The sequence below is a fragment of the Ruditapes philippinarum genome, unplaced genomic scaffold (genome assembly GCF_026571515.1).
Source record: "Ruditapes philippinarum isolate M1 unplaced genomic scaffold, ASM2657151v2 ctg2749_1_1_1_1, whole genome shotgun sequence".
Classification (NCBI taxonomy): Eukaryota; Metazoa; Mollusca; class Bivalvia; order Venerida; family Veneridae; genus Ruditapes; species Ruditapes philippinarum.
This window is the reverse complement of record NW_026861915.1, coordinates 21,630-48,877: the sequence shown is the minus strand read 5'-3', so window position 1 is coordinate 48,877 and position 27,248 is coordinate 21,630. Positions and strand designations below refer to the sequence as shown.

At 34.5% G+C, this 27,248-nt stretch overlaps 1 protein-coding gene across 2 annotated transcripts in view; it reads left to right on the top strand.

The window, feature by feature from the left end:
- Window positions 1-27,248, top strand: part of LOC132717360 (transcription elongation factor SPT4-like) — a 117,731-nt gene that overhangs the window by 76,017 nt on the left and 14,466 nt on the right. For both annotated transcript variants that reach the window (XM_060700810.1, XM_060700809.1), the window contains 2 exons: window positions 16,426-16,532; window positions 25,343-25,398. In XM_060700810.1, the coding sequence (XP_060556793.1) occupies window positions 16,426-16,532; window positions 25,343-25,398 (163 nt within the window). The remainder of the gene's footprint in view (window positions 1-16,425; window positions 16,533-25,342; window positions 25,399-27,248) is intronic.

Sequence of the window (27,248 nt, the reverse complement as noted above, 5' to 3'; positions counted from 1 at the left end):
CTACTACACGGACTGAGTTGTGCTCAAATTGTTTGCCTGTCTCGTCCATGTTCCATATTTGAGATGGCTTATTCTCAATTCCAAGACTGATAAAGAGTTTACCAAGATCATCTATATATCGGTTAACAATAGTTGGATTAAGGCACCTGGCTCGAGATGTACCAAACTTCTCTGGCTTATGGATTACAATACATGGATGTCTTCTCTTAAGGCCTGGTATTCCATTTTTGAATGGAGTTTTGAGACCCATTTTCTGGCATAATCGGCCTGTTTTTATCAACAAATCTCGCCTTGTTATGCCAAAACCACACCCAGCTGCTGTTGTCACACGTCCAACTATGTCTGCTTTCACATCTAATGGCACTGTAGGAGGACGACCAGATTAAGCATCAGGGGCAACCTTCCCTGTTAATCTGTCACTTAATGTCGATTTTGGTATCCCGTAGTGTTGTGACGCTTTACGCAATGACATTTGACCAGATTTTATGACATCTATTGCTGCTTTAATCAAATTGTCGTCGTATTTTTTGTAGATGTTTTTAGATTTTCTAGCCATCTCAAAGATCTGAAACCGAAAGCTATGCTGAATAAATGTGGTTTAATAGCAACCAACCTTGATATACGAGGACATATTTCAAATGTTCAGAACATGTCCGAAATTAAAAATGTTCTGGTTCAAAATTAAATGCTGCCCATAAGTAGTGATCGGGGAAGTTCGGACACTTTATTTTTCTTATTTTTAGGGATTTTAAAGTATATCTTCGACAATTTCTACATTTAAAGACAAAGTATGTCATATGTCAAGCACAAATAAGACAGTGAATAATTGTTTTATGGACAATCGTTGAGAAATATACTCACCGTGATTCTTGTTTGAATTTTCGCGGTTTTAAACTTTCCGACTCGGTAACGAAAAGGGAAAGAACCCAGCGGGCCTGCTTGATTAGGATTTAAGAATACATTATAATTCACAGTTGTAGATAAGGATATTCGTATTCAAAGTAAAAGTAGGTTATTTAATTTAATCCTATGGCGTATTAGTTATAAGATATTAGATTTATACAGTTTGGTGTCCGAAATTGTCATCTGTCCGTATTTGCGATCCTTTACCCTAACGTCTAAAGATATCTTTTTAAAAGTCCATAGCAAAATAAAAAACAATAAACATGCACAATCATTCAAACTCCCTATGTAAAATGTTACAAATATCCTGTTTTCTCGTATTCTCGGGGGGTTAAGGACTAAACTTGGTTGCATGATATTTATAAAACATTCTGTTACAGTATTTTTAGCCTGATACACAGAGAAATACCTTATTAACAAAATACAAAGAAAGAAAGATCGTAACTGTAAGCAAAACTAAAGATATTTCTGCTTGTATATACTGACCTTCACCCTCTATGTGAAGCAGGTGCTTTCTCGTATTCTCGTGGAATTTGATTGGTTGTTAAGGCCGGACGCTATGTGATGATTTTATTCCACATACCAGTTCAAATCATTAGTGCCACACCTAATTAAGTGTAAAATGGCCTAAATCTGTAATTTTATTGTGTTTTAATAACAGCTTGGCAGGCCATATCAAACTTTTAGGATCATATTGACGCCTCTTTGGTACCAAATGATTTTGATAAATGTTCCAAGAATAGTTTGAACTCCATTTTAAAAGTGTTGTTATTTACATAATCTCTCTAATATATATTAAGTTTACGTTTATTTATTAGTTACTTATTAGTTATATGAGCATTAAACAATGAATACTACTGTTTTCCATTGCAGTTGTCAAAAATGAAATGTGTTTAGGACAAACAATGTTTCATTATTGGTTTTTAATTGGAGTTCATATCTATTTTATACTATCTATTCGTGGAACAAATATTTTGAGCTGTATTGTATAAATAGTAGTATGAGACCGTCATTTGAAGCGTCTTGCATCAGAGACCCGCTACAGGTTTCTGCAACATGGAAAAAACTAGAAAATTGATGATTTTTGGGTGAAAAAAGATAAATTTAATGTTTATTCTCTGGATGTTACGACTTTTTGGTTTTTTATCTGTTTTTGTCGCATTTCTTTTATTTTTCTAATGGAGATGAAAATGCTCTGCTAAATATAGACATGTTTTCGGATATCAATGGAAGTCGCGAGCGTCGCTTCCATCCGTTTTAAATATTCCCCGAGAATACGAGAAACCTCGAGAATACGAGAAACAGGGATAATGCTTGGTGTTCATTATCCTACCAAAAATGTGTATTTTCCTTCTCAAAAACAACTTATTCAAATTTTAATTTTTTTTTAAACAAATCCTGTGTAAAAATCATTTAAACAGCCTCTGTATTGGTGTTTACTACGCAATGCAGTGATTACTGGAAGACGAAATTTTTTACTGCGAGCACCTGTCAGTGTCTTAAATCACAACAGAAATTTTTTTTCGTTAAGACTAATTTCGTACTACAGTCAAACGTGTATTAAGCGACCGGGCAAGGGAAACACCCAAAACAGTCGCTTAATGAAACGGTCTCTTAAGACACAGTCAGCATGATATAAAAGTCAAAATTTATAAATGACATCTTTTTTATTCGGTGAAATTGTTTTTCAACTTCATTTTTATATAAATGTTGAAAAATAGTATGCTCCCATAATCTAAATGGATGCAAATGTAAAAAATAACTTTCTGATATTTATTGACAAAACAGTTTCAAGATTCATTACGTACATGTTTGACATTTTTTCCAGAATTTTTTAACTTCTCTGTTGTTTTTCCTTGTCTCCAACACGAAAACCCTATTAGTGAAGATGTTTTCTGTTGTGCATTTTTGTCATTTGAAATAAACAAACTACATCTATATGTTACGATTAATTTAATGGCTGATCAAGTTCAAGGTCAATTCAATGCAGTCTAAATGTCAACAAGCGAAGCGTATACACCATCTCAGTATGGGCAGAGCGTTGCATTGTTTATCCGATATTATTGGATAATACACGTCACGCGTATACAGTAAATTCTCTCTATTAAGACCACTACCGGGACTGACTCAAAGTGGTCTTAATAGTGAACTGGTCTTAATAGTGAATAAGTCACTTTAACAGCTGACAAAGTCCAACTTAACATAATGTATACCTTGTATAGTTTTATGCACATGGTAAATGTACTTAATTAAATGAGTAAAAAGAAACACATATATTTTTAAACAAGAAACATTTTTAATGCATGATAATAATTATGATACATCATTAATATAATGAAAATATTAAACATATACAAATCATTGATACAATGAAGAATAAAATCATTAATGTAATGACATTTAAGATGTTTTTATATTAACAAAAATCATTGATACAATGCATAGCTAGTAAATGACATTAAATCTTAACAAGCACTTGTTTTGTTTTCACTTGAAGAATCTCTCAATGGTCACTTGCTTTGTCTTACACATTGATTTCACGGTCACTTTTTCCAGTGTTTCTTCTGCCTCATTTAGGGATGGAAGGACACAACTCAAGTCTTTTAATCCACAGTATAATTTTAGTTGTTGTAAGTGTTGTAGTGCATCTTGATGAGATTTGATTGTACACTGAAGGTCAACATTATCATAGTCCTGGTCATCACATAATAGGTCAACATTGGATTCAACAGTGGTTTCTAAATTGTCTCTATGAGCAGCCAACAAATCCTGCTCCCAATTGTCTGTCAGTTCCTCATGGGCTGGAGCCTCATCATCAGCACTGACATACTCCTCTGGTGACATCTGTTCAGATATGTTCAGTCTCTCATTGGCAGCCCTCACAAGCTCAACAAGTTCACCAAGAGGTACATCGTCATCCTCATCTACATTTATTACATCACTAGAAAGTCCAGCTTTCGCAAAGCACTTAACAACAGTCTCTTTTTTCACCTCTTTCACTGCTGCATTAACCCACTGGATTGCGTCAAGCACATTAAGTTGTTTAGAGATGGTTTCAGCTGTAGATGAACTGTTCTGGTCAATTGATGTGATGACCCTTCTCAGGAGACGCTTCTTGTACAGCTGCTTGACAGTGTAAATGATACCCTGGTCTAATGGCTGAAGCTTGGATGTGGTGTTCTTTGGAAGAAACAAGAGTTTCACGTTGGAAGGTACCAGGTCGTCAGGATGAGCAGGCGCATTATCCAAGAATAATATCACATGTCTTCCAGCTCTCTTCATTCGTTCATTAAAGTCCATGCACCAGTTTTTGAATAATTTCTGGGTCATCCATGCTTTCTGATTGTGGTACCATGTCACCGGAAGATTTTCAGTTTTCAAGTTTTTGAAACAACGAGGCTTTGCTGCTCGTCCAATCACAACTGGTTTTTCAAAGTCACCTTCCATGTTAACACATGTACTTAACTTCATTTGCATACGCTATTTAAAACGGTATGGGAAATAGAGTTTTTCACACGTTTATTGTTGTGTTTTGATTGTTGACACTTGTGACATAACGAGGTGGCGTTCTCTAAAAACACAATTACTTGACAGGTAAAAGTGGTCGTTTAATGAAAAGAGTGATGTCAATTAGGTGACTAATTAGCGGTCGCTGGTCGCGTTGAGCTAAAGTCGCTTAATACATTAAAGATATAGAGAGAAAATGATCGGGGGGAATTTAAAGTGGTTGTTTAAGACAAAAGTCGCTTAATACACGTGGTCGCATGGGCAAGTTAGACTGTATTGTTTTTTGAGTGACATCACAGCATGACTGGAAATTTCAAATATGGGGGTCAACACAAAATGGCTTTCATGTGTCTTCTTAAATATATGGATAAATAAACTACTTAATATAAATCGTGAGTAATTTTTTGCATATTTTTACAGTTTTTGGGAAAATATGCTTTCGTCTTTTATGCAATCAATTGCTTTTTGAGATAAATAGCATTTAAGTTAAATTAAGGTAAATTCAAATCGACTCAAGAAGCGTGTCGATTTGTGCTATGGGAAATTAGCCAGTTATGGAAAGACTTCGCATTTTCTGATAGACGTCAAACTGTAAAAATAAAGAAAATGCGATGTCTTTCAATGAAGGACTACAGAGACTCTAGTGTTGTATCAGAGATGTAGATAAGAGAGATAAGCAGCCCCTATATACTCCATTGAAATATCACTCATGCCTATCAAACAAGAGCGATCAGTAATCACATGTGTCGCCTCATGATGGCCAATTTCATGTTGTGACAGACAGATGGACAGTGCACAACTAGATTTGGTACTGATCATTCCTGTAAAGTTTGGATAAAATTGCACCAGTAGTTTATGAGGAGTAGTCCGGACAAGCTTTTGTGTATCTGGCAACTAACAGAAAAAACACCTTTTTATCAAAGGGCCATAACTCTGCTAAAAATCATTCAACCGGAAAACCCGTGCAATATGCGCAAGGACTTGAGCTACAGATTAATCCTGTAAAGTTTCATTGAAATTGCATTAGTGATATAAGAGAAGTAGTCCAGACAAACTTTAAAAAATAAGAATTATTAAAGGGCCATAACTCTGACAAAAATCATTGAACCGGAAAATGCTGACAATATGCACAACTAGACTTGGTACTGATCATTCCTGTAAAGTTTGGATGAAATTGCACCAGTAGTTTATGAGGAGTAGACCGGACAAGTTTTGTGACGGACGGACAGACGGACGGACAGACAGACAGACGACGGAGAAGTGATCCCTATAGAGTAGAGGCGACACAAAAAGTGAAAAATTAGGCATTTTGTAGCAAATAAAATTACCTCACCCCTGCCCCGAGCCGCACTAGAAGTGACCACTCCAAGAAGTTCCATCAACCATCCACATAGATCTACATCTAGTTCTGGCTTCCAAAACTTTATAAGCCGCTGTTTAACATTTTTAGCTCGACTGTTCGCAGAATAATCAAGCTAATGCAGTCACCCATTTGTCGGCGTCCCTGTGGTTAAGTTTTTACGTGTAAACTGGTATCTCCATAACTACTGAAGGGAATGGATTGAAACTTCACACACTTGTTCTCTGTGATTATGTTACATGATTGGCACAAGTCCCATAACTCTGATTTGCTTTTTTTGCATAATTATGCCCCTTTTTTTACTTAGAAATTCTTGGTTAAGTTTTTGCATGCAAGCTGGTATCTCCATAACTACTGAAGGGAATGAATTGAAACTTCACACACTTGTTCTCTGTGATTATCTTACTTGATTGGCACAAGTCCCATAACTCTGATTTGCTTTTTTGCATAATTATGCACCTTTTTCGACTTAGAAATTCTTGGTGCAAGCTGGTATCTCCATTACTATTGAAGGGAATGAATTAAAACTTCACACACTTGTTCTCTGTGATTATCTTACATGATTGGCACAAGTCCCATAACTCTGATTTGCTTTTTTGCAGTGCATAATTATGCCCCTTTTCAACTTAGAAATTCTTGGTTAAGTTTTTGCGTGCAAGCTGGTATCTCCATAACTACTGAATGGAATGGATTGAAACTTCACACACTTGTTCTCTGTGATTATCTTACATGATTAGCACAAGTCCCACAATTCTGATTTTTTTTATTCATAATTATGCACCTTTTTCGGCTAAGAAATTCTTGGTAAAGTTTTTGCTTGTAAGCTGGTATCTCCATAACTACTGAAGGGTTTGTGCTGTTTTTGAAACAATTTTATGCATTCATAATAATAAAGCGGTGATTCACTCGATAAAACATCTTTATAACAAGCCTTTGTACTTTTTGGGACAATTTTATGTATTCATATAGGTAAGCATTATTATACTCAATGAAACACACTTGTGACAACTTTTTAAATAGTCGAGCGTTACTGTCCTCAGACAGTTCTTGTTGTTTTTCATCTGATGTGGCAATAAAGTTTACGAAACCTAACCAGAATAACATAAGTTAAATTAACCTTATTTTTCACTTGCAAATACACTTGACCCAATCAATTCTTGTGCATTTTACGATAAAACAATTATTTTAATATCGTTCTATACCAATTAAAGTATCAAAATATTAATACCGTCATTAAAATTGCCTATTTAACTGTAAAACATCAATTACCCCGACTACAGTCGGCCATGACATTTAAGTCAGTAAATCACCTTTTCCAATATCTTTAAAAAAAGTAATTTATAAAAATATTGGAAGCACATGGATTCGTAAAGGTCTATATCGTAATCACGTGGTCAAACATTTTGGCAATATGGCGGCCAAGTGCCGAAATTTTACCTGTCGGAAACTATTAGGTAGTTTATGTTTGTAATAAGATTTTTATTTGTCCATCCTTGGCTTATCAACAGATTATATAGAGGATATTTGTTTAGTTCAGTGTAAGATCGGAATATATTTCACCGAGTGAGCACCAAAAGGTATATTTCACGAGTGGCGCAGCCACGAGTGAAATATGAACTTTTGGTGTTCTCAAGGTGAAATATATTTCAATCTTACCCTAAACTAAACAAATTTTCTTTTTATTATATGCAAAGAAACGTTTTAAAAAGACATTTAACCTAATACTGAATGAAAAGCGCGCCAAATAATAATATAACATGACGTCATTTACGACGTCACGTCATTAAGTTGGTTCCCAGTACTGTGCACGCTGGTATTTCACTGAAATAACGTAAGGGGCTTAAATTCAAAACAGTGAAATTATCAAAGTGGTAATTTCACTGTTTCAAACAGTGAAATTACCATTTTTAGCTCGACTATTCGAAGAATATGAGAGCTATTGTAGTCGCCCCGGCGTCGGCGTCAGCGTCCGCGTCGGCGTCTGCGTTGGTTAAAGTTTTTTGTAAAGTCAAATATCTCAATTATTACTTGAGATATTCAATTGAAACTTACAATACTTATTTATAGTAACAAGGTACATCAGATTGACAAGTTGGATAACTCTGCCTACAATATTGACAGAATTATGCCCCTTTTTAGCTCGACTATTCGAAGAATATGAGAGCTATTGTAGTCGCCCCGGCGTCGGCGTCAGCGTCCGCGTCGGCGTCTGCGTTGGTTAAAGTTTTTTGTAAAGTCAAATATCTCAATTATTACTTGAGATATTCAATTGAAACTTACAATACTTATTTATAGTAACAAGGTACATCAGATTGACAAGTTGGATAACTCTGCCTACAATATTGACAGAATTATGCCCCTTTTTAACTTAGAAATTTTGGTTAAAGTTTTTTGTAAAGTCAAATATCTCAATTATTGCTTGAGATATTCAATTGAAACTTACAATATTTATTTATAGTAACAAGGTACATCAGATTGACAAGTTGGATAACTCTGCCTACCATATTGACAGAATTATGCCCCTTTTTAACTTAGAAATTTTGGTTAAAGTTTTTTGTAAAGTCAAATATCTCAATTATTGCTTGAGATATTCAATTTAAACTTACAATATTTATTTATAGTAACAAGGTACATCAGATTGACAAGTTGGATAACTCTGCCTACAATATTGACAGAATTATGCCCCTTTTTAACTTAGAAATTTTGGTTAAAGTTTTTTGTAAAGTCAAATATCTCAATTATTGCTTGAGATATTCAATTTAAACTTACAATACTTATTTATAGTAACAATGTACATCAGATTGACAAGTTGGATAACTCTGCCTACAATATTGACAGAATTATGCCCCTTTGGAACTTAGAAATTTTGGTTAAAGTTTTTTTGTAAAGTCAAATATCTCAATTATTGCTTGAGATATTCAATTGAAATTTAAAATACTTATTTATAGTAACAATGTACATCAGTTTGCAAAATTGCATAACTCTGTCTGCAATATTTGCAGAATTATTTGCCCCTTTTAAACTTTGACATTTTGGTTAAAGGTTAACGGTCTTCAAAGATATTTACTTGAAACTTTACACATGCACTTAGGGTCATAATTGGAGGGTCATAATTGTATGTCACTGACCAAGTTCCATAACTCTGTCTTGCATTAAGGCTGATTCATATCCCCTTTTCTACTTAGTCTCTTGGTTAATGTTTACATGCAAGTTTTAAATATATCAATAACTATTAAAGATATTTATTTAAAACTTCACATATGCATTTAGGGTCATAATTGTAGGTCACTGACAAAGATCCATAATTCTATTTTGCATTTAGGCTGATTTTTGTGCCCCCACGTTAGTGGCGGGCATTTAGATTTACCCTTGTCCGTCCGTCCTTCCGTCCGTCCGTCTGTCCTTCCGTCCTTCCGTCCGTCCTTCCGTCCGTCCGTCCGTTCACTTTTGTGTCACACGTAACTCAAAAAGTATTTGACCTAGAGTCATGAAACTTTACAGGAATGTTGATCAGCATGTGTAGTTGTGCACCTGGGTATTTTCGTCTGGATATTTTTAGTATTTTCAGAGTTATTGCCCTTGACTTAGTAAAATTTTGCAATTTTCAACTTGTGTCGCATGTAACTCCAAAAGTTATTTGACCTACAGTCATGAAAACTTTACAGGAATGTTTGATCAGCATGTGTAGTTGTGCAACTGGGTATTTTTCGTCTGGATATTTTTTAGTATTTTCAGAGTTATTGCCCTTGACTTAGTAAAATTTGGCAATTTTCAAACTTGTGTCGCATGTAACTCAAAAAGTATTTGACCTAGAGTCATGAACTTTACAGGAATGTTTGATCAGCATGTGTAGTTGTGCACCTGGGTATTTTTCGTCTGGATATTTTTAGTATTTTCAGAGTTATTGCCCTTGACTTAGTAAAATTTTGCAATTTTCAACTTGTGTCGCATGTAACTCAAAAAGTATTTGACCTAGAGTCATGAAACTTTACAGGAATGTTGATCAGCATGTGAAGTTGTGCACCTGGGTATTTTTGTGTGCATATTTTTAGTATTTTTAGAGTTATTGCCCTTGACTTAGTAAAATTTTGCAATTTTTAACTTGTGTCGCACATAACTCAAAAAGTATTTGACCTAGAGTCATGAAACTTTACAGGAATGTTGATCAGCATGTGAAGTTGTGCACCTGGGTATTTTCGTCTGGATATTTTTAGTATTTTCAGAGTTATTGCCCTTGACTTAGTAAAATTTGGCAATTTTCAACATGTGTCGCACATAACTCAAAAAGTATTTGACGTAGAGTCATGTAACTTTACAGGAATATTGATCAGCATGTGCAGTTGTGCACCAGGTATTTTCGTCTGGATTTATTTAGTATTTTTAGAGTTATTGCCCTTCACGTAGAAAATTTTTGCAATTTTCAACTTGTGTCGCAAGTTTCTCAAAAAGGATTTGACATAGTCAATAAACCCTATGGGCAGGTTGCTCAGCATATTTTAGATTTGCACCTGGGGTTTGGCTTGTGGATTTATCCAGTATTTGTAGAGTTATTTCCCTGGACTTAGTAAAAAGATTGACAGAACAGTGTCGCGGTGGGGGCACCCGTGTCCTATGGACACATTTCTAGTTTTCCCCTTTTTCAACTTAGAAATTCATGGTAAAGTTTTGCTTGTAAGCTGTTATCTCAATAAATACTGAAGGGTTTGTGCCTTTTTTGGGACAATTTTATGCATTCATAATAATAAAGCAGTGATTTACTTGATAAAACCTTTTCCGTCAAATTTATGTATTCATAGGTAATTAGTATTATTATACTCAATAAAAAACCCTTGTGACATTACCTTCCGAATAGTCAAGCCAACTCTGTATAAATAGACTCTCTCTAAGGCCTATAACATGAATTTATAAAAAAAAAATTAGCCCTTTTGTGAACTTAAAAAATTTAACAATATCAAGGCTCTTTTACTATCAATCACTTAGAATAGTCGAGCATGCTGTCCTACAGACAGCTCTTGTTATATCACTGATATATTTCTATAAACCACCGAAAAGCATGTAATAAACATGTATATTGTTTTATCAAGGTATGCTTCACTTTACTTCATGGCATGTTCGATGAATGAATACGAGCGTCAGATTCATGGCATGATTATTGGTGGACTTTCCTTAAGGGGTTCACCGTTGTCTTCAGCGTTCATGTCATGTCATAGAATATAAACGGGTACGCTGAAGACCATAAGCTAATCTAAATCGTACTACAAGAACTCGTTCCCTCGTACAGGCACAGCCTGGAACAGCATACCTGCCCCTGTAGCAGAGGCCCCTGACTTGGTATCCTTCAAGCAGGGGTTATCATCCCTCACATTCTGATCCGCCATTAGGGGTGTAGCTACAAGTACCCACTAGTGATATCCAAGGCTGTGCCGGCAGCGGCCACTGTAACTGGAGAGGTTTGGGTTGAAGAGGCGAAAATGTAGCTGGCCAGACTTTTTGTCTATATCTCTTTCTTTTGACCTATCCAACCTCTTCTAACTTTCTATCATTTCATGTATATTTCTTTTTCTTGACCTAGCACCACCCGTCACGTTATAATCAAGGGCCAAAACACCATTTTTGGGGAAGGGGCCTCAGCCTTTTTCTTGGGGAAAAAATGGGTGATTTTGGCACACCTCTGGAAAAGGGGTCTCAAATTTAACACAAACTTTTAACAAGTTCTTCAAAATAGAAAAGCAAAAAGCACTGGGAAATACTAATAAGGAAGTAAAAGACCTTAATTTAACACCATCATTTAATTTTTGTTCTAAATTCTATTAGAAATTTCAAAAGACTGGAGAATTTTGTGGACCAAACTGGGGAAAAAAAGAGGCTTGTTTGGTTGGGGAAGCAGCCTATATTCGGCCTCTACAAAGAAGGTATTTTGGCCCTGTGCGCCGACGTACGATGTAGATGTATTTACACCATTTAAAAGTTAAATCTTTTATTTATTGCTGTATGTTAAAATATCAGTAACTTTCCTTGTCTTTCACTTAGAAAAACATTACAGAACATACCCACTAAGCCAGTTTTTTCATCATATGAATAGTTTTGTAACAAAAATTAATGAGTAGTTCTCTTTAAAAATTGATATATCATTTATTTAAATGGGAACTGTAAATGTTTTTACCTGCAGCCATAGACAAATGCATAAGCTTTCAGAAAATGTATTATTTTACTGATTTTGATATCTACTTGCTACAAGTTTTATGTTTAGCAAGCACACATGATATTTTAACTGGCTAGGAAGTTGCCTATCTCTGTTATCTATGTCTCTGGTTGTATCTAGACTGGAAAAGGGGCAGGGTACACATGATAAAGGGCAGGGCATTAAATATAGAAAGCACAGAGTGCACTTTGACAGAATCTGTAAATCCAAACTTTGTTCTTCATGGACAAAGCAAATGAAAAACAATACAGAAGCAGTGTGAAACAATTTCAGTTTTACATCATAAATTGAAGGAAACATCAAAATAATTAAGAAATAATACTGGTCTTAGCAATTTATCGGCTATTTAACACCGGTTGGGAGTTTTGATGTGAATTGTTAATTTTTTCGCATCAAAACGACAATTTTATCAAATTTTCAACAATAAAAAATTATGTCTTAGAATCGATTGTATTGTGTTTACATCAGTGCCCATTTTATCATTCTTTTATGTTTGAAATGACATCAACCTTTAAGAATGAGTTGTTCACTTAGGATGACGTCATTATGCTGCTTACGGATTGGCGCCGTTTTGTCAAATATTTGAATCAAATATGTGGTGTTTGTGTATGCAAGATATAATTTCAGTATTGTATGAAAAGAAAACATTATAAGAACTGAAAATATTAACCCTTTTGCTGCCAGAGGGTTATTGATTTACTGATCACCTATTTGCCAGAGGGTTTTCTAAGAGATTATTATATTATTAATATAATTATTATTATTTGTTATTAGTATTATAATAATTATATGTTTCCAAGTCTGCTAGTATAATAATTATTGTCGATGGTGTAATTATCTATATATTTATTATTATTATTATAATAACGGCAAAAGCCGTTCCACTTTGCAAATACGCCGAAAATAATAGGGACAGCATTATGCCGTCCTTATGGCAGTGAAAGGGTTAATAAAAATGCTGTTTTATCGTTGCTTTAAAAGACTTTGTAAACTATACAATCGAGGGAGAAAACATAACAGACACATATAGATTAGTAGTCCCTAACCAGTGTTTATTAGCAGTTTTACACCAGTTTTTTTTCTTCTTTGTCTACAGTGACAAAATCATGAGGAGTATTAGAATATATAATATACAGTAGCCTTTTATAAAGCGGTTATATAAATGCATATTACAATGTAGGTATTATGCCTATGTCCCTGTGTGGTTTTTGACAGAAATGGAAGATAGGGAATCTAAAAAAAACTATTAAAAAACAAGTAAATAACATAATAGATAAGTGTTAACAGTTATTTGTTGTAAAACAATTCTGTAAGGACAGAGGTACCTAAAAGAAATACATGGTCAAATAGACTGCAATATGAGAATGAAGACTATCAATTCATAGAGTGCAGCCAAAAATATAGAGGTGGGGATCATAAACTGATTTTTTTTCAGGTCCTTGCCCATTATTAGACTGCATGCCTATACTACATGCACATTAATTTACACCAATCTACACCCCCACCCACTGAAATATTATGATCATGGATGTCTTAACATTTTCTAAAGTGATTCTTGGTCATTATCTTTACATTCTAATTGTTACTTTATAGTTTTAAACAGATACTTACTTCTTCCTGCTTTAAGGTTTTTATTTACAATTAAAAAATGGGCGTCGCAAAAATATATGACAATTGAAAAGAAAGTTGTTTGTTTTCTGCAAATATTTTATAATTCTTGTTACAGTACCAGAGCTTGTTCAAAAGTAAATACTTTTATTATCATTTTATAGATGTTTCCCACTGGGGACAGAATCTAGAAGCCTTTAGAATTTACGGCAAAATTCATGGTGAAAGACAGGATTCATGTTTGGCTTTTCTATGATTAAGACGATGTCTGTTGTTAACTGCTCAGTGGTCATTATAATATTGAACAATTTAAATGTACTTGAACTTAATTATTTATTTGATAAATATTTTTGGCTTCTTGAAATTTTATATGAACACTAGGACTGACACGGTAAGGAAATTTATCTCGGGCAGATTTCAATTACCGTAACAGATAATAATGTCTATTGTCTTTGACAGGGTTCTCCCTGGGTCAAAATTATTTTGCGCCACAAAATTCGCCAATCAGAAAAAGTTGGAGCCAATTATTCTGCAAGGGAGACATACCTATCTTTGTTAAGATATGCTAGCAGTTATATATCATTATGATTACAAACACATATTCATAATATTTCATTTTATTACACCTGCACATGTTTATTATTTAAAATATAGACATAGTTCATGTTTTTCTCAAATTCCATATAAATAAATACACATGACAACATAAATGTAATCAAAAATATCATTTAAAGTTAGTAATGAGGTTGGGAGGTCCTGTTTACCACTGTTTTGCCTACAGCAGTTCTAATTATCACTTACTCACTCTCAATGACTGGACTAAGCCAAAATCTTTCCAGCTTCTGCCTGACATTCTGGTGATGTACAAATACAAAATAAAAAAAAACATTACTATAAATTGACTTCATCTAAAAATCAATGAGAACAAAAAATGAAATAGATATTAAGTACTTTTTAACAATGAAGAATATTGTTTATAAAATGTGGGGGGGGGGGCTTAGATGATAATGGATTCGCTTTGTGGCGTCCGTCAGTCGTTTGGTCGGTCCGTCCGTCTCCATTTTCGTGTTCGCTTTATAAATCCTATACCACTTGAAGGATTTTCTTCAAACTTGACTCAAATGTTCACCTCAACAAGGGGATGTGCTGAACCCATGTTGCCCATGTGTCAGCTCAAGGTCAAGGTCACAATTGAAGGTCAAACATCAAACAATCAAATATTAGATAGTATGTCGTGTCTGCTCTGTAAGTCCTACACTAATTGAAAGATCTTCTTCAATCTTGGCTCAAATGTTTACCTCAACAAGGTTATGTGCAGAACCCATGTAACCTTTGTGCCAGCTTAAGGTCAATGTCACACTTGAAGGTCAAAAATTGACTAAGAAAATATTGTTTAATTTTAACATGTATTTGAATATTTCTGAAACTAGAGAAGTTATTTGCTTGAAACTTAAAATATATATGAAGTGTCACAATGAAGATATGCAGGCTACATTGCATAACTCTGTATTGCATTTTGACAAAGTTATGCCCCTTTTTAAGTCTTCAAATTTACATATAATAAAATATTAGACAATATGTCATGTCCGCTCTATAAATCCTATATTAATAGAAGAATTTTCTTCAAACTTTATACTCAAATGTTCACCTCAACAAGGTTATGTGCAGAACCCATGTTACCTTTGTGCCGGCTTAAGGTCAAGGTCACACTTGAAGGTAAAAAATTGACTTAGAAAATGTTCTTAAATTTTAACATGTACTTGAATATTTCTGAAACTAGAGAAGGTATTTGCTATTTGCTTGAAACTTTAAAAGATATATGAGGCGTCACAAGTATGATATGCAGGTCAAGTTTCATAACTCTGTATTGCATTTTGACAAAGTTATGCCCCTTTTTTAGTCTTTAAATTTATATACAATCAATACTAGACAATTTGTTGTGTCCGCTCTATAAATTCTATACTATTATGGAAGGATTTTCTTCAAACTTGACTCAAATGTTCACCCCAACTGGGCAATGTGCAGAACACATCTTATCCTTGTGCCAGCTTAAGGTCAAGGCCACACTTGAAGGTCAAACATTGACTTAGAAAATGTTCTGATATTTTAACATGTACTTGAATATTTCTAAAACTAGAACAGATGAATCATTTGAAACTTCAAATATATACGAAGTGTAGCAAGTAAGATACATATATGCAGGTCAAGTTACATAACTAAAAAAAGTGGTGGGGGGGGGGATAACATTGTATTGTATTTTGACAAAGTTAAGTCTATTTTTATGTCTTTAAATTTATTTACTATAATTTTTCTTGTTGACGGAAGTTAGCGTGTTTATGGGACAAATTTTATGGCAAAGAGCTGAAAGGGGAATCAAATTTACAGGAGTAACTTTGAAATTGGGGGAAAATTGCATGATTTTTGAAGTTTTGAAGAAATTTTCTTGGGGGATGATCCGAATCAGATGTAGTCTGTATTAGGCTACAGAAATAGTATGAAGAAAAAAAACTTGAATTTTCTTTAAATTGATTTTTTATGAAATATTTTTCACTAATCTTAAGGCATGCATCTTTAAAAAGAGTATATTATTATATAACATGTGAAAATGTCCTTGTTTAGGCTCTTAATGCAGATCTTGAAAAGTTGTAATATCGAAAATGGACATCCTTGAAAATCCAGTAAGGTCCTGGAAAAGTCCTTGAATTTCAATTTGGAAAAAGAGTGGGAACCCTGATGGTAATTTACTAAACAAGCAATTTCATTTAAAAAGACTGAACAATCTTTCCAGGCTTGTTATCATTTGAAGAAATGTGATTATATTATAATTAGAGATTTATTATTTCAGACATTTGACCAATTTGAGATGGATGGTTGTGATAATTGTGATGAATATTTACATATGAAGAACAATAATGGTGCTGTTTATGAATGTACAAGTTCAAATTTTGATGGGTATGTAATGTCAGTGATCTCCATAAATCCCTACAGATGGTGAAGTTGCTGACCTGCAGCTTTTGCCAAAGAAGACAAATATAAATACTTTAAAATCACTCATATATTGATGTCATAAGTAATTATTGCACAAGGAAGATGGACAAAACCCCACATGTCAATACCCCACACCTAAATATTTTATAGAATGGACATAATCCAACACCTGAATTTTATAGGGTGGATATAACCCCACACTGTCTTAATTATTTGTTATAATACCATACAGTTCATTTTGTTAGAAAAGAACATACATAATTATTATTTACTAAAGTTTGATATAGTTACTATAGTGCCTAAATTGATCTTGAGAATTACTGGTATGTTATATTTTATTTTCAATATACAATGCAATATGATTGAATGATAAAAGACTATACAAATATTACTAACTGTTATATCAAAATCAAAGGGTAGATGTTCATTTAACTAAATTATCATTAATTATTCAAAGTGTGAAAAACGTCACTTATGTTATTGTCAATCAAAGGTCTATACAGATTAGTAATAAAATGTATCAGGTTATGTATATACACTCTATAAAATTTATGTGTGGGATTTTGTCCACTGGTGTGAGGTTTTGACATGCGGGGTTTTGTCCGTCTTCCTGTGTTGATAGATTTAAGAAATAACATTGGCCTGAGAAGTGTATATCGGCTATTTAACACCAGTTTGGAGTTTTGATGCATAGGAGTTGACAACGAAGGCCATAGGCCTAAGTGGTTATTTTTTTCGCATCAAAACGACGAAACCGGTGTTAAATAGCCGATATACACCTCTCAGGCCGATGTTATTTCAATTCTAACATGATAAAATAAGGAAGATCACTAATGTTATTTTTTTTCAAACGGAAATAACATCCGGTGCTGATTTTCGTATAACGCTGTTCGATTTTCGCACCCTACTGTTGCGAAGATATAGAAATTATTAAACAAAAGAAATAATAAGAAAAAACGTTATTTTATCAAGTTTTCAACAATAATAACTTACGTCGTATTGTGTTTACATCAGTGCCCCATTTATCATTCTTGTACGTATGAAATAACGTCAGCTTGTTTATGAGTGAGTTGTTTACTTAAGATGACGTCATTACGCTGCTTACGGGTTGGCGCTGTTTTGTCAAACAATATTTATTAACTGATATGGATCAATTATGTGGCGTTAGTGTATGTCAGATATTATTTCGGTTTTGTATGAAAAGAAAACATTAGAACTGAAAATATGAATAAAAATGCTTTTTATTGTTGCGTAAACTATATAATCGAGGGTGAAAACATAACAGCCGCATAAGCAGGTAGTCCCTTACCAGTGTTTATTGGTAGTTTAACACTGGTTTTTTGTGCCCCCACTTTAGTGGCGAGCATTTAGATTTACCCTTGTCCGTCCGTCTGTACATCCGTCCGTCCGAGCAAACATTTGATTATTATGAGCTTAATTCTGTAGTTAAATAAAGAACAAAAACTCATAAAGTTCAAATTAAGAGCTATTTAACGTTGGTCCAGGTGGTGTTTATGAGCTTATTTGCCTCATAAACATAAAATTTTGGTATGTCTGTCCATCCTTCCGTCCGTTCTCTTTTGTGTCGCACGTAACTCAAAAAGTATTTGACCTAGAGTCATGAAACTTTACAGGAATGTTGATCAGTATGTGTAGTTGTGCACCTGGGTATTTTCGTCTGGATATTTTTAGTATTTTAAGAGTTATTGCCCTTGACTTAGTAAAATTTTGCAATTTTCAACTTGTGTCGCATGTAACTCAAAAAGGATTTGACATAGAGTCATGAAACTTTACAGGAATATTGATCAGCATGTGTAGTTGTGCACCTGGGTATTTTCGTCTGGATGTATTTAGTATTTTTGGAGTTATTGCCCTTGACTTAGAAAATGTTTGCAATTTTCAACTTGTGTCGCATGTAACTCAAAAAGGATTTGACATAGAGTTATTAAACCTTATGGGAAGGTTGCTCAGCATATTTAGTTTTGCACTTGGGGTTTCCTTTGTGGATTTATCCAGTATTTGTAGAGTTATATCCCTTGACTTAGTAAAAACTGTTTCATTATGTTGTTATTTGTTCCTTGAGTGCTTGAGTGCTTGAATTAGAATCAACCAACTTTACAGGAATAATGATCAACATCACTAAATTACAGGAATAATGATTCACATCACTGTGAAGCTATTACCTGGGATGCATACATGTGTGGATTTTTTTCAGTTTTGTTAGAGTTCTTGTCCTTGACTTACAGTAGTATAAATTTGCAATTTTCAACTTGGGGTTTGCTTGTGGATTTATTCAGTATTTGTAAAGTTCTTGCCCTTTACTTTGTAAAAGATTTTTAGTTTTCAAAAAATATTTGACCTAGAGTCATAAGATTGACAGAACAGTGGCACAGTGGGGGCACCCGTGTCCTATGGACACATTTCTAGTTCCTTCTTTGTCTATAGTGACAAAATCACGTGGAGTGTTAGAATGTAAATTCTAGCTTAATGTCTCTACCCTAGTATACTACAAATTTGAAGTATCCCCCATTGTGTTGATGCCAAAACAAAATCACTCCATTGAAAGCTTAATGTGGGGATATCAGGTAAACCCTGAGCTCATTTGAGCCGCGTCACGACAAAACCAACATAATGGGTTTGCAACCAGCATGGATCCAGACCAGCCAGCACATCCGCACAGTCTGATCAGGATCCATGCTGTTCGCTATCAGTTTCTCTACTTGTTATAGGGTTTGTAAGCGAACAGCATGGAACAGCGGATGCGCAGGCTGGTCTGGATCCATGCTGGTTGCAAACCCATTATGTTGGTTTTGTCGTGACGCAGCTCATTTCTCTTGCTGAAATGCCAGAATTACGTTTTGTGCAACTGTCTAATCTTGACTGGATACTTGCAATTTTAACCCATATTCGAACTTGAGCTAGAAATTATCGCATTAACCCTTTTGACATATTTCGGCTTAAAATGTTACCTCCAGAGTGTTTATCAATATTGACCTAGTTTTTGACCCCAAATGACCCATATTCAAACTTGAGCTAGAAATCATCTGAACAACCTTTCTGGCCAATTTCCAGGATATTTAAAGATCCTGAAACACAATTTTTTCATGGTTTTATTTCATAAATATGATGCTCAAATTAAGATTTGTCAATATTGTAAGTTCAAATAAGCATTATTTATAAAGATATTACCCAATTTAACATTTCATGTAAATAAAGGGAGGTAATTAGAAATTTATTTTCAATAAATTCTAAGTCGAATTTTCCAATAAGAAATGAATGCATGTAATTTATTGATTAAATATAATGTGCACAAATATTTGCAGTACACATTTTACATATTCTTTGATGTTTGAAAATTGTTTTATTTGCATAATTATATACATAGATCATTTTTTGCAAGTGTGGTATACATACAGTAACAATTATCAATCACAAAACATACAGGATCTTTAAGTTGAAAATAGTACTTCCAGAGTTTTGAAAGTTTTTTATACTCAAGGTGAGCTTTTATGATCATATTTTGTCCGGCGTCTGTGTGTCTGATGTCCGTGGTCTGGATTTGTGTGGTCTATATCTTGCTCATTCTTTATAGGATTACAAAAAAATTTGGTAAAAATGTTCACCATGATGGGGGGGGGGGGGGGGTATCACATACAAAACCAAGGTCTACCAGTCATAGGTCAAGGTCACACTTGGGGGTCAGCGCAAAACGTGTGTCCAAAGAGTAACTTCCACATGCATGGAGGGATTTTAATATAACTTGGTACAAATGTTCTCTATAGTGAGGGGAAGTGTCGAGTGAAAAAATCAGGTGTCTGTGGTAAAGGTCAAGGTCACTCTTAGGGGTCAAAGTCAAATAACAAAATAAAACATTCTACATACATGGATGGTGTTTAATATAACAAAAATGTTCTCCATGTTGTTTCTAAAGTGAAGGTCAAGGTCACAAGAGGTCAAATAATTTGTTGCCACTTTGTCCTGCTCATTCTTTGAAGGATAACAAAATAATTTGGTACAAATGTTCACCATGATGGGATGGTGTGTCGCACACAAAACTAGGTCAAGGTCAAATTTGGGAGTCCGTGCAAAATCGGTGTCTGGAGAATAACTTCCACATACAAAGAGGGATTTTAATATAAATCGGTACAAATGTTCTCCAAAGTGAAAGGGGAGTGTCAAGTGAAAAATTCAGGTGTCTGTGGTAAAGGTCAAGGTCACACTTAGGTGTCAAAGGTCAAAAAACAAAATAAAACATTTATTTTCTAGTATAACTTCGATATTAACATGGATGGATTTTAATTTAACTTAGCACAAATCTTTTCCAATACCATGTTGAGTTGTCTCGAGCAAAATGAAGGTCAAGGTCACAAAAAGTTAACTTTTAGGTTAAATAAAAATATCAAAATTTGGTTGTCAGCATTGTGTCTTGCTTATGCTTTGCAGTATTATGCTTAGTGGTCAGAGATCTTTTGACACGCCCGCTTGCGTTGAGCTTGACATAGTTGTTGAAATGACTGTTCAGTGTTAGTGTGTGCGTCCAAACTTGTCCATGCCATAACTCTTTGTGCATGGGGGAATTTTCAAAAAACATGAATTGAGCTTTTAAGGATGAGACTTCCTGTCATGCACATGAACCAGGAAAGAGGTCAAGGTCACCTAAGATGATGCATTGTCAAGATTTTGCCTTGGGTATAATGAGGATGTGTTGCGCACTTCTCACCTTTGTGTACATCTTTCTCCTTGATCTGAAGCTTATAAGTTCAGGTTTGAATTAAGATAAGGAGGCTCGACATTCAGCCCATGGGCATGTCTTGTCATTATGTACATGTAGTAAATACTTCGAAAATCTTGTTGTCTGAAGGGTAACAACTTATATTGGAATGCCTTTTTAACTCGACTATTCGATAAGAATAAGAAGAGCTATTGTAGTCACCCGAGCGTCGGCATCGGAATCTCACTCGCAGCGTCGGCGTAGGTGTAACCACTTATGTTAAAGTTTTTGTAATACCTCAAATATTTTCAAAGTCCATTGACATATGGCTTTGAAACTTTGCACACTTGTTCACCATCATGACCCCAACCTGTAGACAGGAGGAGATAACTGTATCAAGCATTTTGACAGAATTATGCCCCTTTTTCGACTTAGAATTTACGTTAAAGTTTTTGTAATACCTCAAAAGAATTTACGTTAAAGTTTTTGTAATACCTCAAATATTTTCAAAGTCCATTGACATATGGCTTTGAAACTTTGCACACTTGTTCACAATCATGACCCCAACCTGTAGACAGGAGGAGTTAACTGTATCAAGCATTTGACAGAATAATGCCCCTTTTTCCACTTAGAATTTACATTTAAGTTTGCATATCACCTCAGATATTTTCATATTCTATTGACATCTGGCTTTGAAACAAGTTGAAATTTTATTCCCTGCGGGCTCCGTATTGGTACGCGTTTCATTTTGATGCATGGAGGAGCACGTGACCTGTTTTCGGTATATGGAGGAGCATGTGATCTATTAACCGTACATGATTGGTTAATTGACCTTTTCGAAAACCTAGCTAAATACCGTTTGCTGGTACGTTACGGATTTACCTCGAATTACATCTGATTAAGAACATAAAACTATTACGTGATATTTCCAATTTTCTATAATTATTTTACCGTTCAAGGTAGAAAATCTTGCATGATGTGTTTGAAAAAAAATATTATCAATGTTTCTTTAATATCTATCTCAAATTTTACAAACAATAAATTGTTTATAGTGAAAATCTACACAATTAAAACATTCGTAGTGGCATCTGCCATAATAAATAGAGATATTTTTTTGTGTAAACTTGTGTGTTATCTTTATTTTTGCACGGAATTATTCATACAATGGTATTTAATCATTTTCTTAAAAAGAAATATCGTAATTGTTGTATGTTCGACATTCTCTCCAGTCTCCGGTCTTAACAGTCACCAGTCTCCATAGACCTTCTTCTATTGATCGATTATTTTCAACTATATTCCTGATACAAACGTTTATTTATTTTTCCCCAAACAATGTTGAAAATAGTTAAATGAAATATCTTTATATCATTAAAAATGTTTCCCGCAGGAAACTATTTTACTTGTACTCTTCTTTGAGGGCATAATAGGACTCTCGTCAAGGCCTATAACTGTAACATGGATTTAAAGGAAGTGCAGTGCACAAGAGCCATAACTCCATTTTGACAAAATACAGAGTTACTGCCCTTTGATACTTTTCCTTGTCCGGAGCATAACTTAAAATGTACTGGTTGGAATTCAAAACAACTTCATACAATGGTCAAGCACAATAAGAGGAAGTGCAGTGCACAAGAACTATAACTCCATATTCAGTATTTATAGAGTTATTGCCCTTTGTTCCTTTTCCTTGTCTTTCTGGACTTATTACAGAGTAATTCAATAAAACTTCATCAATGGCCAACCACATTGAAAGGAAATGCAACATACAAAAACCACAACTTTCTTTAATTGCCCACAACCATAACTCTATATTCCAATTCTTTTACAAGGTATTCTGTTACTAGTAACATCCTCATTTCTGAAGCAGTCTTGTGTGGGTAATAATCACATTTAGTGATAGTTCTAGTTTATGTTGTTTTTTGTAAAAAATCATATATATCAAATGTAACATACATTGTGAACTTATTGATCTTATAGTGATTTTATTTTTATGTTACATGCAAATATTCCTCTTTTACAATATAAAACGGATTTGTCTAAATACATAGAAATAAAATGACACATACCTTCTTGTTGTTTACCTTCCTCCATATTGGATGGAAGCACCGTATCACGGAAAATCTGCACCGTTGCAGTCTGTGCGAAAGTCTGTCGGTCCTCGGACCTCGCCAACTAAAAGTCAGGAGGGCCGAGATAAATTTCGATAGTCAGTCCTCATGTCTGAATAAAATTTCAACCAGTTTGAAACATTTTTTGGGCTTCTAAAATATGCAAAACTTCCAAGATCAATCTTTTTTTTCATTTTGCTTGTATTCACAGACCCAGATAACCAAAATCACAGCAAGATACAACCAGTTTTTGCTAAGTAATGTAAGCCATCATCTTGTCTTGGATAATTTCCTTACCAAAACATATTTTTTCTCCAATCTTCAAAATTAAACCTTTGAAAGATGTATGGTTTTCTTGTAAATTATGCTTTATTATGTTTCTGTATATTTTTTTCATAGAACCTTATAGTTGAGTCTGATAAATAATTTTGTTTATAATTATGGCAATATCCCTCCCCCACCCTTACAAAAAAATACCTTTTAGAGTTCGGGCCGGGAAAAAATCATCAGGGCCGGAAATAAATCTAAGGATCCCAGTCCTTGTGGCTGGAATTTTTTTTGACTTTCGCATTGACTGCGTTGCACGTGCCCGACAGTGATTTCTAGCTCAAGTCTGAACATCTTGGGTCAAAAACTAGGTACAATACACAGATAGCCCAAATATTTAAAAAAATGTGTTAATAATCTGGTAGCTACATCTGCTTCAATCCAAATATCATTGAAAGACGTCAGAAATGTTGTTTAGATGATTTCTAGGTCAGGTTCAAATACAAATATGAGTCATCTGGGGTTCAAAACTGAGATCACACAACCCTAATTACTGTAGCCTAAACATCTCTAAGCTCCAGCTGGTGAGGTTGTTTTGACACCTGGTGTAACACCCGAGGTAAACCAAAATCATCTTTACATCTGTTTTGGCGCCATAATTATACCTAAATTGTGTTGGTAAAACCAAACAAAACAAACTGGGGTCTAAAAGTAGATCACACAACCCAAGTTGTGGGAATCTAACAGACAATATTTTTAGCCCAATTATCCTGAAAATTTGTCAGAGAGGTTGTTTAGATGATTTCTAGTTCAACTTTGAACATGGGTCATCTTGGGTAACAAATAGGTGACACAGCTCAAATATGTCTAAACTTTGTTGACATTAATTTTGCACTACTTCAGATGCTGATACAAACGTTATATCAGTTTACGATTAAAACATTTTATTACATGCTTTTCGGTGGTTTATAGAAATATATCAGTGATAGAAAACTGTTAATTTCACTGTTTGAAACAGTGAAATTACCACTTTGATAAATTCACTGTTTTGAATTTAAGCCCCTTACGTTGTTTCAGTGAAATACCAGCGTGCACAGTACTGGGTACCAACTTAATGACGTGACATCGTAAATGACGTCACGTTGTATAATTATTTGGCGCGCTTTTCATTCAGTATTAGATTTAATGTCTTTTTAAAATGTTTATTTGCATATAATAAAAAGAAAATTTGTTTAGTTTAGTGTAAGATCGAAATATATTTCACCTTGTGAACACCAAAAGTTCATATTTCACTCGTGGCTGCGCCACTCGTGAAATATACCTTTTGGTGCTCACTCGGTGAAATATATTCCGATCTTACACTGAACTAAACAAATATCCTCTATATATCTGTTGATCATTTATAGTTAAAAATATTAATTATTCCATTAAGTGCCTTAATATCAGATGAGCGATATAAGGGCATGATGGCCCTCTTGTTGTGAGATGCTTCTTGTTTATAATATATTTTTGCAGCAGGTACATGAATATTTAAGCTTTATACTCTAAGCATTTGTAGCAAGTGTACAACAAAAGTGCTTCAAATGGGAAATTTGCAGAAAAGTGCTTGTCACCATTGAATGTATGAATAATGGAAGTACTAAGCAAAATGATGATAATTCTATCTTGCTTTTGAATATGTCTTGTTTCAGAATGGTTGCCATGATGGGTCCAGAAGATAGCTGGGTGGCAAAATGGCAAAGAATTGGTAGGAAATTGTTCTCATACACTCATAGATTATATATACATGTAATGAACTTAAAATCTTCTTGTGAAAAAACCTCTTGTCCAATTTCTACCAAACTTGGCAGGATTAATCCCTTGGGGAAGGGCATTCAAAGAATTTGATTCTGTGCAGGAATCCATGGCAACAAAAAGGAATTATAAGAATAAATTTAAAAAATCTTCTAAAGACCCACAAGGCCTAGAGCATAGATATTTTGAGTAAAGCATTGTCTGGTGGACCTCTACCAAAATTGTTCAAATTATAGCCCTAGGGTCAAAATTGGATCATTGATATTCACAATGTAGACAATGTACACATAGTAAAAACTTTAAAAAAATCTTCTTGTCTGAAGGTAAAAGGCTTAGAGATTTGATATGCATCATCTATAGGTCCTCTACCAAAGTTGTTCAAATCTTTCCTTTAGTTTCAAAATTAGCCCCGCTATATATATAAATGCGTATATATCTTATATTTTTAGCTCACCTGAGCAATGCTCATGGTGAGCTATTGTGATGGCCCTGTGTCTGTCGTCCGTCGTCGTGCATCGTCAACTTTTGAACATTAACAACTTCTCCTCTGAAACCAATGACTGCACATCAACTAAACTTTACAGAAATGATCCTTGGGTGGTCCCCTTTCAAAGTTGTTCAAATGGTTCCGGTCTGTTGCATATGTAGGTCATAGGGCCAGAAAAGGATTTCAAAAAACACAAAATTAAAAAATTTTCTTGTCTGAAAGTACATGGGCCAGAGCTTTGATTTTTGATATATGGTATCATCTATGGGTCCTCTACCAAAGTTGTTCAAATTTTGTCCCTAGTGTCAAAATTGGCCCCGCCCCGGGGGGTCATAGGTTTTTCCTTATATGTATATAGTAAAATCTAAAAAAAATCTTCTTCTCTGATTTGGCAAAGGCTACAGATTAGGTATTTGGCATGAAACATTGTGTAGTAGACCTCTATCAAGATTGTTCAAATAATGGCCCTCGGGTCAAAATTGGCCCCGCCCTCGGGGGTCATTGATTTTCATTATATACATATAGTGAAAACTTCAAAAATCTTCTGGTCTGAAAGTAAATGGCCTAGAGCTTTGATTTTTGGTATATGGTATCATCTGTAGGTCCAAAACCAAAGTTGTTCAAATTTTGTTCCTAGAATTAAAATCGGCCCCGCCCTGGGGGGTCATAGGTTTTTCCTTATATGTATATTGTAAAACCTAAAAAAAATCTACTGCTCTGAATTTGTAAAGGCTACAGGTTAGATATTTGGCATGAAACAATGTAAAGTTGACCTCTACCAAGATTGTTCAAATAATGGCCCTAGGGTCAAAATTGGCCCTGCCCCGGGGGGTCATTGATTTTCATTATATACATATAGTGAAAACTTGAAAAATCTTCTGGTCTGAAAGTAAATGGCCTAGAGCTTTGATATTTGGTATATTGTATTATCTGAAGGTCCAATACCAAAGTTGATCAAATTTTGTCCCTAGTTTCAAACTTGGCCCCGCCCTGGGGGGTCATAGGTTTTTACTTATATGTACATAGTAAAACATAAAAAAATCTACTTCTCTGAATTGGCAAAGGCTACAGGTTAGATATTTGGCTTGAAACATTGTGTGGTAGACCGCTACCAAGATTGTTCAAATACTGGCCCTGGGGTCAAAATTGGCCCTGCCCCTAGGGGTCATTGATTTTCATTATATACATATAGTGAAAACTTGAAAAATCTTCTGGTCTGAAAGTAAATGGCTTAGAGCTTAGATATTTGGTATATGGTATCATCTATAGGTCCAATATCAAAGTTGTTCAAATTTTGTTCCGAGTATAATTGGCCC